General features: G+C 34.2%; 1 protein-coding gene across 1 annotated transcript in view; it reads left to right on the top strand.

Annotated features, from left to right (window-relative positions):
* LOC140139149 (uncharacterized) overlaps positions 1 to 9972 on the top strand; it is a 49470-nt gene extending 39498 nt beyond the window's left edge. The window contains exons 10-11 of the mRNA XM_072160930.1: positions 617 to 700; positions 9882 to 9972. Coding sequence (XP_072017031.1) covers positions 617 to 700; positions 9882 to 9972 — 175 coding nt within the window. The remainder of the gene's footprint in view (positions 1 to 616; positions 701 to 9881) is intronic.
* Positions 9973 to 16197: the final 6225 nt, after the last annotated feature.

Here is a 16197-nt window from a genome sequence, read left to right as displayed (position 1 = left end):
ATACTTGTCGGATGTGCCAATTTCTACGATCCAAACCAATGCCTTTCTTGAGACTACTAAACTTGAAATATTGTAAGTGTAAATATTTCAAACTGTCCTGTAAAAATTCCCCGACCAGCTATCTACGGCGACCCCCTTCGTTCACCAGGTCACTTGTGTCTGGCCGAAGTTTCGTCAGCGCTATCTCCAAGATTTCAGCTGTTAATGCCTAGATATGCTCAACATAAAAAAATGCTAGATCGCTTTGCTTATTATATCAAAGCAGTAATAGTCATAATAACAATAACATGTTCATTAATATTAGAATGGAGATCGACAACAAACAACATTTTACTTAATTGAATATGATTAAGGACCCTGCACAATTATATACGAAACCTTATTTTGCGACCTAAATACACAGAAAGTCCTCACTTTAAGTATTCCGTCGTAAATTTATACCTTTTCATGTTATGACAATTTACTGAAAAATTGAACATTGACAACGATTGATATCAGTATTTTAAAGTTAGTGCATTATTCTCTCTTTTTTTGTTGTGTTTAATACGGTGAAATGATAGTTACTCTGTTCAATACCAACTAAACGTGTATATTCTCAACTGGTATGATATTTTAGAGTCTTGACACGAGGAAGCCGAACGGATACCCCAGTAAAGGTTGACAAGGGAGGATTCAGCGGTCTGAGCAGTTTGAAGAACCTGTAAGTTGCTTTCTTTCCCAATAATTGCTTTAGTGGGTGAGTTAGAGCGCATAAAATGGTTACTATATACATTGCTTTGTTGCACTTTGCTTACTAATTATTTGACGGTTTAAATGTATTTTATAAAAATGTGATAAATCAAAGTTTGATCATATTTTTGAAAGCTTTTAAGCTTTTAAAAAAGCTTTCAAAGTCTTTCATTTGATTAAATAGGAACACGAACTTAAAATAGGGTCTATAAATTGTCACAGCTAAACTAAGGGTTTTGGAAATTATTTCGAATTTCGTCTTTTCGATTCTTAACAGGTACGTTGATGATCGGTCCCTTTGCTGTCACTTTGACAGCTTGGAAGAATGTGTCATCCTGGAACAGCAACCTCCACTTTTCAAGCCGTGCGGAAGTCTCATGCAGAACAATGTCCTCCGTGTCTTCATTTGGGTTCTCGGAATTAGTGCCATTATTGGTAACGTATTCGTCGTTGCCATGAGAGTTAGGGAAAAGACAAGGTCTGCCCTCCAAGCTAAACAATCTTTCTTAATTGGCAATTTGGCAGTTTCAGATTGCCAAATGGGAATTTACATGCTTATTTTGGCGTCTGTTGATTTGTATTATGGAGACAAATATTTCGAAAATTCAACCCAATGGCGCTCGTCCAATGTATGTAAACTCGCCAGTTTTTTATCCCTTCTCTCGAGTGAAGCTTCTGTTTTCTTCATAGCATTTATATCAATTGACAGATTTATTTGCATTGTATTTCCCTTTGGTAAATTCAAGTTCAGTGGCATGTCAACTAAAGTAGCCGTAGTAGTAATATGGGTAATAGCCTTCGTATTAGGTTTAGCTCCTACTTTGCAAGCGGGACCCGAGTCTGATTTTTATGATCTATCAGATGTCTGTATCGGCCTTCCGTTGATTACCCGACCGTCAAGTTATAGCATCCAATCAAGCGACGTTGGTGATCCTGATTCTGGGCGAACCTTTGATCTTTCCGTTCCAGACCAATTTATACCTGCTTGGTATTATTCAATCGCAATTTTCTTAGGCATCAACCTATTCTGTTTCTTAGTAATATTTGTATGTTATGTTGCCATGTTTATCAAAGTGAAAGTTCAAAGTAAAAAAGTTATGAAAAATCAGTCACAACAGGATGATATCAAAATTGCTATCAGAATGGCAGCGATAGTTGGTACGGATTTTCTATGTTGGATGCCGGTGATAATTATGGGCATCCTCTCTCAGACGGGGGCCGCCGTGATTCCACAAGAGGCGTATACGTGGTCAGTGGTATTTATTCTCCCTATAAATTCATCTCTTAATCCGTATTTGTACACTATCGCGCCGTTAATTGGTAATTTACGAAAATCAATGAACAAAAAGGCACCCCAGGTCCCACCGAACCCGCATCTCACCTCACCTCAGGCCCCACCGACCCCGCAATCAGGTCGTCAAAATATCCCTAACACATCAGAAACTATTTTATAAGCTACGAATTATTATTGTTGTTTTAAGGACTGCGTATATAAAAGTACACATATTTAGAATGAAACACTGTGACGAATCCAACTGTATGACGTCAGGATTTATTACATTTTGCAAAGTTTTGAGAACATCTTAAACAAGCGGCATGATTCTGGCCCATTTCTGGACAGCATAAACAAAATACTTGTTCAATATAATATTGTTAATTTTCAAAAACTAGAAGTATATTGATTGCTTATTTTGTATAGCTATCTGTCCGAAGAAGTGTGAATTTACACAAAAATAGCCAGATATCAATATCTGGGTAACAAAGTATTAATTTTTATCATGAAAAGCTATCGTCCTCCTCAACTTTTATGTTTCAGCACTTCGGAGCTGAGCATATATTTGGTAGATATAACAAGCAGCATTAGGCCACATACCGTAAAAACTCGATAATTAGCATATGTGCTTACTATCGAGCGCTTTTGAAAACATGAAATTTTACCACAGTCCGGCACTTTCCCAACTGAGCTAATAGGTTGGAGACACACATTTGCAGGTTTACTTGGTCGTATATAACTATGTGTATCGATGATTTGCTCAAAACCCTTAACACTTTTGTGGATGGGGCTCTTCATGTTTGCATATTTTAAAAGCGCTCGATAGTAGGGCCTAAGCACATATGCTAACTATCGAGTTTTTACGGTATTGTTTTCCTAATCACTTGTGAAATCTAACCAAAAATCTAGTTTCATTGCCTCGTCTTTTTGCTCCGAATACTATATTGTGTTCTTTCTTCATGTTGAAACCATGGTTTGTAGCAGCGTTAGACTACACGGACATTTAAGAGTTATTTGTACGGTGGTTTAATGTGTATCCCCCAAGACTATACCAAACCAACCTTTTAAGCTTCTTTTTATGGGCCTATAACACATTCAAGATGTTACCAAAAGTTATTTACGGCGCTCAGGCCATATTCAAGATCTAAAGACAATTCAGAGGTCAAATTTCAAAGTTTGTCTAAAGACAATAAGAAATTAAATCCTCTCTTTTCAACATGTTCAAGGATACAGATAAAGTATAGTTTGACATATTTTGGACCATAAAGAGAAGCTAACAACGTTGGATTGGTAGAGTCCTGGGGATGCACGTTAAACCCCCGTATATACTGGACTATTAGAGACATTGCGATTTCCAAAAGTAGGCATCGGACGTACTTTGATCTATTCAAAACCACTCTCCTGTATCGAAGCGAGATCACGTATTTAGCTATTCTTGAAGATATTCCACGTGTGAAATCGACGTAGATACGCAAAATGCACACAATATGTTAAAAACAGTCAAAGATAATGAACATACGAAGGAAAGTCCAATTAATATTATGATTCTTTTTGTTTGTAACAAATCTTTCATTTCTTTTCATTTCATTTTATTTAGCACTCAATATACATCAAAATTGCAAACAAAAAAGAAAATACAATAGATTACACATTATGGATAAAATACTTTAAAATCTACTGTACATGTATGTAATTCAGGGTATCAGAATAAACTATTTCACGAGGTGACAATGGAATAAATACCAATGAGTACCAAGGATAGCCCAAAAAGCCTTCCGAAGAGAGCTTAATTCCATTGGGGTCCTTGTAAGGCAAAAAACAATAAAGCAGCAGCAGCAATGATTAAGGCAGGAGGACGAGCAAAACATAACAAAGACGAAAAACAAACGAGCAAAAAAGGGCCTAATAATTTTCGTGATGCATAATATCACGCTCAGCTAGCCAAGCCTGTTCGGAAAGGTGCTTCTTGACAGTACGTTTGAATTGCGGCAAATTCCCAATTTCTTTGATTGATTTGGGTAACAAATTCCAATGGTGAATAGCAGTGAAATAAAAAGTATTGTATGCTTGGCCTTTGACTTTGGAGACAATGAAATTGACTGAGCTACCCCTGGTACTATATTTGTGAATGGACGAAATACGGGTAAAATTGGAATTAAGATAATCTGGGGCGGTACCCTGAAAAAATTTTTAAACATTTTCATTTGAATCACCCTATCTTTCACTGAGAGAAATCCAACTCTATGCCGCTCTCTCTGTCCAATATGAGAGCGAGGACCTAAGTTTAAAATAAATCTTACCACTCTGTTTTGCATTGTCTGTAACCTTTTCTTGTAATGTACAGACAAAGCTGAAAACTCATGAAGAACATGCATAGTCATAGTGACATAAAATCAGCGCAGTGCTCAGAGTTTTACGGTACTTTTCATTCAAAAAATGAGCATGCCTATACAAGAAAGCCAGTCTAGCGCCAGATTTTTTAAGAATATCTCGGGCAATTTCTTCCCCAGATAACGAATCGTCAAGGGTTACCCCTAAATACTTAGCTGAATTAGTAGGCTTAATTTGTTTACTATTGCATGTAACTGAAAAATCTTCAACTTGTTTCACCTTTCTTTTTGAACCAAAAATTATACTCTCAGTCTTTCCAAGATGTAAGGAAAGTTTGTTATCAACAAGCCATTGACGACAAGTCTCTAACTCTTTACTTAATTTATCAGCAATACACTTTGGATCTTTGTCTGAAACTAGCCGAGCACTGTCATCTGGATAAAGCAGGAGTTTGCACTCGACACTGACGGCCATGTCATTTATATAGCACAATAAAAGGAGTGGCCCTAGGATACTGCCCTGTGGAACTCCACAAGAGATTGGAAGGGGTCAGAATCCACCTTGTTCACGTGGACAATCTGCTTTCGACCGCTCAAATATGATCTAAACCATTCCACCGAGTCAATACCCATGGCCCCAAGTTTTCCACATAGAATGTCATGGTCGACAGTGTCGAATGCCTTCTGGAGATCCAATAAGACTAGTCCAGTGTAGTTGCCATGTATCTGTTGACAATGAGTTCCTGAAACCAGATTGATGTCCATAAAGAATATTATTTTCCCGTAAGTAGGAATCAATTTGAACAAAAACAGCTTTTTCAAGAATTTTCGATGTTATACAAAGAATACTGACGGGTCTATAATTACCCACTTCAGACCTACTATTTTTCTTGAAAAGTGGCCGAATACGGGCGGATTTCAATTCTTCAGGAACTGTATTAGTTGTTATTGATAAGTTCACAATATCTTTTAAACCTGTTGCACCATCCTTCAAAAATCTGGCTGGGATCTCATCAAGGCCAGTACTTTTATTTGGCTTTAAAGAATGGAGTTCTTTGAGGATAAAATCAGAGGAGACTGGACAAAGCTTAAACCCTTTGTTTGCAACTCCCATTTTCTCATAATAAGATTGAACAGTCTTTGATTTCAATCAAACTTGCCAAGGGAAGGTGGTAATTTTTTGACTAAAGCACTTGCCACGGTTGTGTAAAATGAATTGATATAGTTTGCAACTGTACTAGAGTTAAAGCAGAGATTACCATCAATATTCAGAACTACTTTGGACTGGTCTTTACTTTTGGAGCTATAGCCCAAGGTCTTAAACTGTTTCCAAAGTTTTTTGGGGCTAGATTTATTCTCGTCAATTTTATCCTGAAAGTGGTTAGCCTTAGCTTTTTTTACGGCTCTCTGAACCTTGTTGCGTAATCTGCAATATTCTGAATATAGAGTACTGACATTATAATAAAGATACACCGATGTGTTAAAAATTGACTAATTTAAACGCAATATGCATAAGCAGAGATTACCCATTGAAATGTGTGTGATACTTTGCGTACAAAAAATGACATTACGATTCCCATTTTGGATTCCAACGTAGTATAAAACACAGATGCTACGTTGAAATATGCTCATTTTACCTCATGTCGAATTTCATGCAACGCGCCCAATTTTCAGGACGAAAAAGTCTCATTTTGAAAGTAAAGTCATGATATATGGATGTAGTGATCTTTAATCTACCAAAATATATGTTTTTGGGCAACTATAATATTTGGGGAGCACAAAAAAAGAAGTTTAATCAGCATGTTAAGTCAAAATTGTAGTCAAAATCAAAAGCGGCCTGATTGAATTAGGCACAGACCTTGTAGCCTGCAGTTCTATCGACCTAGATTAGATTAGATCAAATACCGTAAAATTCCGTCTACAAGCATATATATGCCTCTAAACGAGGTTTTTTTGACATAAGAGACAAGAGGCAGACACTCTAAGCAAAAACGTTATTTGGAGTTTGAACAACTATATTACTGATAAAGGCGGCTGTACAAACATGTATATTTGTAAGACAAATATATTGCAATGTTTTTGAGAAGGGTATTAGCCTTTCATATCTTTCGTTAAAAAAACCATCGTTTAGAGGCATATATGCTTCTAGACGGAATTCTACGGTATTATAGTCTTTATTCCAGCCGACTTGTTCTCCTTCGTGACAAATGAGCACAATCCAGTTTGGAACCGAGACTAGCAATATTTAACACCGTATTAACGTACGTTAAAACGTACGTGAAAACGTACGTACCACGTGCTGCGTTTGGAACATCGCAATCTCTCTATTATGACCAGGTGGTCTTTCCTGACTTGAAATTGTTTAAACAACAGAGTCTTTGTTCGGACGCACATAAGCAATAATCTAATAGCGACGTTAGTTGGCGCGTAAATGAACATTAGGTGAGCTCAAACCATCGAATCATGTCAGCGTCGTAAATTTTGATTTCGTGTTTTGTTTCTTAAGTTACGTACGCTTTTAAGGGATCGGATAGCAACGCTTGCACAGTATTTTTGTGGGACATGAGAGCACATCAGACACATCAAATTGCATTCTGAATAGGAGAAACGATTTTTTTTAATTCGCGATATAATACAAATTTTATGGCATATCATTAAAAATTGATATTTTTTATATTTTGTATATGTATCAGTCCTCGAAGTAAAATTTCTAAATCTAATGATATGTACTTAAAGAGTGTATGTAGCCGGGAGGAAAGGCCGTCCATCATTTGACATTTGTGACACTTCGTACTGTATTGAAGATATACATTTTTTTCCCAAAAAGACTTAAGATATGTGCTTTTGTTGTTGTTGTTGTTGTTGTTGTTGTTATTTTTGTTGTTAATTATTTTATATATGAAGGACATTCCTCGTATTCAGATTGCAGTTTGATGTGTCTGATGTGGTCTCATGTCCCACACAATATACTGTGTAAACGTTGCTATCCGATCCCTTAAGGATACGTGTATTTGTATAGCGCTTTGTCCTTATAAATGCCATTCAAAAATAATAATAACTGATTCGTAATAGAAGCTACAAGTCCCAGCAAAATAATTCTGGATTTTTAGAATTCCCACTTATTTTGGTCATGTAAATATCGGGTGCAACAAAACGAAATGTTTATTTATACATAAACAGTGATTGACCATCATTTAATTTCCTCGTTTTCAAAACAAAATTATTCTGAGTTTTAAATTTTTCTGGTTGATTTGGTACTTCTCCCATGGTTTTTGACCAATTTTCCCGAATTTGGCGGTGTTATCCTTGTATATTAGTGCCACAAAGTTATACTTTGATGACAAAAATTGGTTGAGAAATGTATTTTTTATATTTTTTATATTTTCATATAATCATATATAGCCTGCTTAGAATTAATCATTTGACAGCCTTTGTTATTTTGGTTGATTAAATAAAAGACTAAAGATTAAGTAAACTAATGTATGTTTGTAACATGGTAATTGCATATCATTTTATAAACAACAATAATATAAAGTCTGAAAAAAAAGTAACACAGCTGTTATAAATACGCCTATAGCTTCAGAACTAATAATTGTTTTCACAATATTTTAACATAGAAAGAAGGGTAATTTATTTATGCGCATTTGATACCTCATTTGTCAAATGTTGTTCAATATTAACATCACAGCAGTGTTTTGAAAGAAAAATGCCCGAATTTAAAGGTTGCAGCTATTTGTATTGATTTGAAGTCAGTGCGTAGATAATGGAGGGTTTACGTGCCACAATGTGGCTTAGTAACCATTGATCGGTATAAACTGCAACTTTTAAATTCGGGTATATTTCTTTAAAAGCACTAATGTGTTGTTAATATTGAACAACATTTGACAAATGAGGTATCAAAATACGCATAAATAAATTACCCTTATTTCTATGTTGAAATATTGTGAAAACCATTATTAGTTCTGAAGCTATAGGCGTATTTATAACAGCTGGGTTACTTTTTGTGCAGACTTTAGATTCTAATGCAATAGATTGCATGTTTTACCATTGCATTCTAAAGCAAAGTGTGTATTTGAGAATAGGGTATTTTCTAATATGACTAAATCGTAATCCATGCGGCTTATACGATGATGTTGATATTCATTTTAAGTCTGATTGTGAGGGTGGTTTTTACGGGGCGTGTCGGTATTCCGAAGAACCGTTGTTCGGAGGGTCGTTATTCCGAAGCTTCATTATTCATGAGGATCATTACTCCGAATGTAAAATAAAGCTCGTAATTCCGAAGGTTCATTAATTCAAAGGCTCGTTACTCGGACGGGGCATTACTCCGAATTTCGGAATAACGGTCCTTCAGAATAATGATCCTAATTACCGTAAATTATAAGTAATGATACTTCGGAATAACGAGCCTTATTGCAAAGTAATAGCCCTTTGGAGTAACGAGCCTTCGGAGCATTGACCCTTCAGAAAAACGAACCTTCGGAATAACGAACAGTACCCGATTTTTATAAGGATGAATGAGCTTTATAAGATATAAGGCACTTTGCAAATTACTATCTATACAACAATAGTAATGCATAGTTGTCATTTCTTTTCGTTTTCAATATATTTTGCAATAAAAGGAAAATGAATGTTACCGATGTTTAACAAAAGATAACTAAGATTACAAGACGTGTTTGCTCATCATAATTGAGATTTTTACATTTATATAAAATACTTTACTGACCACATAAAGCATCCGAACATTTATAACCTTTCACTTTGAATAATTAAATCATATATTTTAATTTCAAGCAATGTAGAGCTTGTAGTTTATGGGAAGCACGGGACCTAATGGTTAGAGCGCGAGCTTCATAATCGAAAGGTTGCGGGTTCTATCCCACCACGGACAGTGTGTTGCGTCCTTGGGCAAGACGGCTTAATACCCAATTGCTGCACTCCACCCAGGTGTAAAATTGGGAGCTGTTGGGGTAATCACAATCTAAGTCGGCTAAAAATACCTGGGTATCACTGAGTTGTGGATTTGGTGAAGAGGAAATGATCCTAATGGCAGCGGAATAATGTTTATATAGTATAATGGTGCTAGGGATAGCACGCGTTAAATCACCAACATTTATTGATTATCCTATTCAATATTTTGCATAATACATTATTGTCAAAATATTTCAACTTCTTATCACACTGTATAATAACAAACTAGCTGATGCACACAACTTTGCATTCATGATAGATAAATTTAATCAATTTAATCTAATAATTTCAAGTCAAAGTTGTCTTTTGTTTCCATTTTCAATACATAGAACTTTGCAATAAATGTGGGTGATAGGAATGTGAATATTTATGATGTTTAATACTTGACATGCTTGTTCATTACGATTGAGATGTTTGCATTTTCATTGAGATATCACATGAACTGAAATGATTCAATTATTAAACTTTCATGTTATAACATAATTATAAATTACTTTAAAATATTGCTTCTATATAATCACTGATAATTATGTACTCAGAATTAACTATTTTGATTAGCTTTGTTATTTTATGTACAGGGTGTATCAAACTGATTGGTACCCAACAATATCCAGTAAGCGTGGCTACGACTACCACATCCAAACGCAGCATAACAGCATCCTAATGTAGATTTATGTAACAAAAAGTCATACAACTATAAATTGTAGTCATTTAAAAAGGATCTAATGTTGAATATGGAAGCTGATGGGTACCAATCATTTCAATACAGCTTGTATAATGTGTGTAATCATTGTATTACAAATCTGTAAAATGCGTTGGAAGCAGAATTTATTTTTGCACATTTTGACACCTCATTTGCAGCAACTATAAAATATTGACGTCACAGCGTACATTTAAATCAATGTAACCCAAGATTTGAAAGTTGCAGTAAATTGTATTGATTTTTTATTCAGTGTAATGGAAAGAAATCTGTGTAATGATATCTGAGTGTTTTTGTATTGTAAAAATTTGTATGTAAGTGCAACCTTCAAAGCTGGACCTCACTACTGCATTTAAGGGGTCTGGAATGAGCGTTTTGAGCGATTCGACAGTATTTTTTGTGGGACATAAGAGCACATCAGGCATATCGAAGTGCATTCTGAATACGAAGCATGTCTTTCTGATATCAAATAATTTTCATTTTTTGAAATTCATGATATAATACAAATTTTATGACAAATTATTAAAATTTGATATTTTTCATATTTTTGATATATAAAAGTCCTCGAAGTTAATTTTATATATCTAATGACATATTCTTAAAGTGTGTGTAGCTGGGAGGAAAAGCCGACGATCAATTGAAAATTTTGACCTTTCATATTGAAGATATGGATATTTTTCCCAAAAACCTAATTTTTTTGGTGTTTTGGGAAAAAATCCATATCTTCAATACGAAAGGTCAACATTTTTCAATTGATCGTCGGCATTTCACCCCACCTACATACACTTTAAGTATAAATGATCAAATTTATAAAGTTTTCTTCGAGTAACCTGTTAAATATCAAAATAGTAATTTTTAATCATTTGCCATAAAATGGGTATTACATTGAGAATTTCAAAAAATCAAAATTATTTGATATCAGAAGGGCAGTCTTCATATTCAGAATGCAATTCGATATGTCTGATGTGCTCTTCCACAATATATACTGTCCAAACGTTCATACCCCATCCCTTAAATTGGCCGGTGTTTTATTATTTTCTGGGCTACCGTATCAAATGTGGTGTCAAAATGCGCAGAAACAAATTCTGCTTCCAACGCATTTTACAGATTTGTAATACAATATCCCCTTTTTGAATGCCATTATATAAGGGGGGTTAGTTACTTCTTTTGAGATGCTTAATTTATAAACAATCTCAAAAAAACATTCAGCCATTGTCACAATTCTTCAGAACAGACTTGCTTGTGTAGTGTGGAAATGGAAATAAGGTCCAAATATACACCCAGGGCCACTCAAATTTGATAGTTTACATGCTTGAAAATGTTTACATTCTGATAAATTTTAAATAAATTGTAAGGTCATTAGTGCGCACATTTCTGAGAGTTCTCAACCACACCACCCTACCTGTGCCTTTCTCTGTTTACATAAATAACACATGCTTCAGGAATGCTGAAGATTTCTGACAGTGATTTAGAATGGTATGTGTTAGTGTATCCTTTTCAACTTTGCATAATACATTATTGACGAAACATTTCAATTACAGATAATTTCTTTCAAAGGTTTTAATACTATCAGGTCAAAATTTTGTTTTGTTGTTAATACAAAGAACTTTGCAATAAATGAATACGAATGTTTATGATGTTAAAAAATAAGATTACTAGGCATTTTTTTTTCCAATGAGATATCATTGTGGCCTTATGTCCTGCATGGCATGAAAGGATGAGTAAGTTAGTAATGATATATCAAATGAATTAAAATAACTGTAAGATACTTGTTACTGTCTGTTCAATTAGCTTAGATTCTTGTATTTTTAAGATATTTGAAAAAATAAAAACTTGTGGTCAAAGTCATCAAAGAAGAGTGTTAGCGCAGCCTTAGACCCAACGTGATTTATACTTTTCAAAATCCAAAGTTCAATTTGAAATCCCATTTCTTTTCAAATTTGGTCTTTTCCCGCGACATTTTTATAACAAGCCGTATAACGTCGGGTACCATAAACTTTTTTGAATCAATCCATTTAGTGCAATAGGGACGGTTGTCATAATAATTAGATGCGCTGAGATAGTATTTATTCGATCATCCGCATCAGGAAGTATTGTCCAGCAAAATAGCTATAGGCCTAAGCCCCACTGTTGAAACATTAGGCCCCTACGTTATTATAATAATGTGATTTTCAGAATAGGCCCAGCTTATATAAATACATTCCTTGCTTATTTATTTATTTATTTATTTATTTATTTATTTATTTATTTATTTATTTATTTATTTATTTATTTATTTATTTATTTTTATTTTTTTAATTTTTATTTATTGTGTGGATGGGTCTGAGAAGGTGTGAGCCCTACACATTTATTTTCAATCTGTTATTTCGTTTTGTTTGTTGAATACAAACTATGAGAAGAAGAATTGGAAACAAAAGAACCTTTGTACATGCACGAAAATATTATTCAAAACAATGACTTAGGTTACAGAAAACAATTCTTGTAAAGTGTAGGCCTATCTGAAAATGTCAAGCAAATGCTTATATTCTTGGGAAAGAATGGTGTTAATAAAAAAACTCAATTTACATTGTATCCATAAAATCAGTTGAAATAAGAACGAAATCCATAATTTTAATGTCATTGTTTAGGAAAAAATAAAGCTCGGAATAATGTTATGCATAAAACGTAATCGCGGACACCTCACCTCTCCTAATTTCGTACAACAAAAATCGGTAGACCATCATATCACCTATAGACCCTATCCAATAACCGGAATTCAACGGTATACAACAATTGAAATGGCAGGACAGATTTTTTTGCTAAATTCGATAGTGTCTATGCCCTAAGTTGAGAATGGACCGTCCCACCCGATTTGCGAAAAGGTCGCGAACCCTTTTGGTGGACCCAAGTAACTGCCTAAAATGAGGCAAAATTGAAAAGAAATGGGGATTTAAATTGAACTTTGGATTTTGAAAAGTGTAAATCACGTTGGCTAAGGCTGTGCTAACACTTTTCTTTGATGACTTTGACCACAATTTGATATTTTTTCAAATATCTTAAAAATACAAGAATCTAAGCTAATTGAACAGACAGTAGTTGTATATTCATACGACTAGTCCAATAAATTTCAACTGACGTTTCGAAAACTGTCAGTTCAAATCGTGGGCAATGAGAGCAAAAGCTTGATAAAGGAAGCAATTACCATGTTGATGTGGGGCAACACCATAAACAGATACGAGGGGCAATACAACTTTTAAGTTTTAAAAGTCGTTTTTGACTATCTATTAACTGAGAGAAACTCAACTGGCAAATCGGTTGCAAAGCGATCATAGCATTGAAAAAGAAAACTGACAGTTTTTGAAACGTCGTATGAACTTACAATCTAAAATTCTACTATGAACAATCCTGATGAATTTGTTCAGGAACTGTAAGATACTATATTCATTTATTAAACTTTTCCATGTTATAACATATAAATTCCTTCTGCACAAAAAGAAACTCAGCTGTTGTAAACACGCCTATAGCTTCGGAACTAAGAATGTTTTCACATTATTTCAACATAAAAAGAAGGATGGTTTATTTACGCGCACTTTGATACCTAATTTGTCCAATTTTGTTCAATATTAACAATGCAGCGGTGTTTTGGAAGAAAAATAGCCGAATATAAAAGTTGCAGCTATTTGTATTGATTTTGAAGTGAGCGTGAAGATAATGGCGGTCTTTACGTGCTACCGTGCTGGCATAATAACCATTGATCGCTGTAAACTGCAACTTTTAAAATCGGGTATTTTTCTTTAAAAACACTGCTGTGTTGTTAATATTGAACATCATTTGACAAATGTGGTATCAAAATGCGTGTAAATAATTCATCCTTCCCTCTATGTTAAAATATTTTGAAAACAATTATTAGTTCTGAAGCTATAGTCGTGTTTATAACAGCTGAGTTTCTTTTTGTGCAGACTTTATATAATCATTTATAATTATGTACTCAGAATTAATCATTTAAATAAACTTTGTTATTTTATGTACAGGGTGTATCAAAATGATCGGTACCTATCAATATCCAGTGAGTGTGGCAATTTCTGCCACCAAAACGGCTGCGTAGCATCCACCGAATTTGTCATGAAATTATAAATTGTAGTAATTTTAGGCATATAATGTTGAATTGTGATTATGAAGGTTTTTCATTAGAAAACAAAACTGATGGGTACCAGTAATTTTGTTACAGCTTGTATAATGTGTGATTATGGCATTGTATATCTTTTATAAACAATCATATAAGCTACAGCCATTGTGGTAATTCTTCAAGAACAAATGTGTGGAAACGGAAATAACCCAGCGAATACAAAAACGTTTTTAAAACGTTATAAACAGGATATAAACATGTTCGGCTTTGGTCAAAACGTTTTAATAAGATTTAAAAATCGGGTTATATAAAGGTCATGAAACGTTTTTAAAAACTTTATATGAAAAACAAACCACAATAAAATCTTTAAAATGTTTATAAAAAAATGGTACTTTGTAACAAGTTTTCACAAATGTTTTTGAATGTTATTAAAACGTTTTTATATATTTTATATATACCCTTTATATAACCGGACATTTAAACGGTTTCTGTAAAATGTGTTGTGTTTGCTAGGAAGGTCCCAATTCCAAATATTTACACCCAGGGGCCATCCAAATAAGATTGTGATAAATTTCATAATTTCGCAAAGTGCTCCCGGGTCTTCATGTTTTTACATACATGATGGCACATGCATCGGGAAATATGCTGAACATTCTGACAGGATAGATCTATATAATCATTTACAATTATGTACTCAGAATTAATCATTTAAATAAGCGTTGTTATTTTATGTACAGGGTGTATCAAAATGATTGGTACCCATCAATATCCAGTGAGCATTCTACCCTATCAAAATGCATAACATCCACCTAATTTGTAGATTCATGTAATAAAAGGTCATACAACTATGAATAATTGTAGGCATTTTAAGAGGATTTAATATTGAATTTGGAGGAAGCAGGCGTTTTATTAGACGACAAAGCTGAAGGGTATCTATCATTTTAATACAGCTTGTATTCATAATATGGTATTGTATATACTTTATAGAAAAAAAGAACAATCATATTAAAACTACAGCCATGTCACAATTCTTCAGAACAACATTGCTTGTGTAGTTTTTATATGGAAATGGAAAGAAGGTCCACAATTCCAAATATTTACACCCAGTGCCACTCAAATATGATTCCCTGCATGCTCGCAGATATTCATATTCTGATCAATTTCAAATATAAAGGTCATTTGTTGGCACATTTCTGCGATTGCTCAATCACTTAACCCTAACCGGACCTTTCTCTGTTTACATACATTGATAGCACATGCAACAGGCATGCTGAAGATTTCTGACAATGCTATAATGAAAGACAAAGATAAAAAGACTAGTTTGCGTCTGACGTCATATGTCAATCAAACTCCGAGCACGGTTTGTTTACAAGTGTCGTGATGATATGAGTTACTGAACACGGCAGTAAAACCGGGTGCCTTATTGTTAATTTTGCACCATCAAACATACAAACCATCTCAAAAGTTAGGTCTTAATAGTAGGAAACTTTAATAACCGAAGGCACCATGTTCACAATGAAAAGTTGCTTTTTGCCTTGTAAGAGTACGTAATTTTAGCCATTCAATGCTATTCCTTTTCTCCGATCGGCACCAGCCAGATGAATCGACCTTCCTTATACACGCTATTAGCCAATCAAGGATCGTAGAGAATTTGATTGACAGTGACGTCAGACGCAAACTAGTCTTTTTATCTTTGTCTTTCATTATATGTATTAGTGTGTCATATTCAATATTTGCATAGTAGGTCTACATTAGAGACCAAACACTTTATAATGAAAAATCTAGCTGATGCAGAGAAGTTTGCATTTATGACAGATAAATTCTTTCAAAGATTTTAATAATTTCAGACTAAAGTGGTCTTTTGTTTTCGTTTTCAATGCAAAGAACTTGGCAATAAATGCGGCCAATAGAAATACGAAATGTTTATGATGTTTAAAAAATTCAAATGAAATTACTAGGCTTGTTTGTTCATCGTGACTGAGTTTTTTTGCATTTCCAATGAGATATCATTGTGACCTTATGTCCCGCAAGGGATGAAGTGGATGAGTAAGTAAGTAATGAGATATCTAATGAATTGAAATAACTGTAA

Source organism: Amphiura filiformis, chromosome 18 (assembly GCF_039555335.1).
Source record: "Amphiura filiformis chromosome 18, Afil_fr2py, whole genome shotgun sequence".
Classification (NCBI taxonomy): Eukaryota; Metazoa; Echinodermata; class Ophiuroidea; order Amphilepidida; family Amphiuridae; genus Amphiura; species Amphiura filiformis.
The sequence above is the reverse complement of the archived record's forward strand: the minus strand, read 5'-3'. Positions and strand labels throughout refer to the sequence as shown.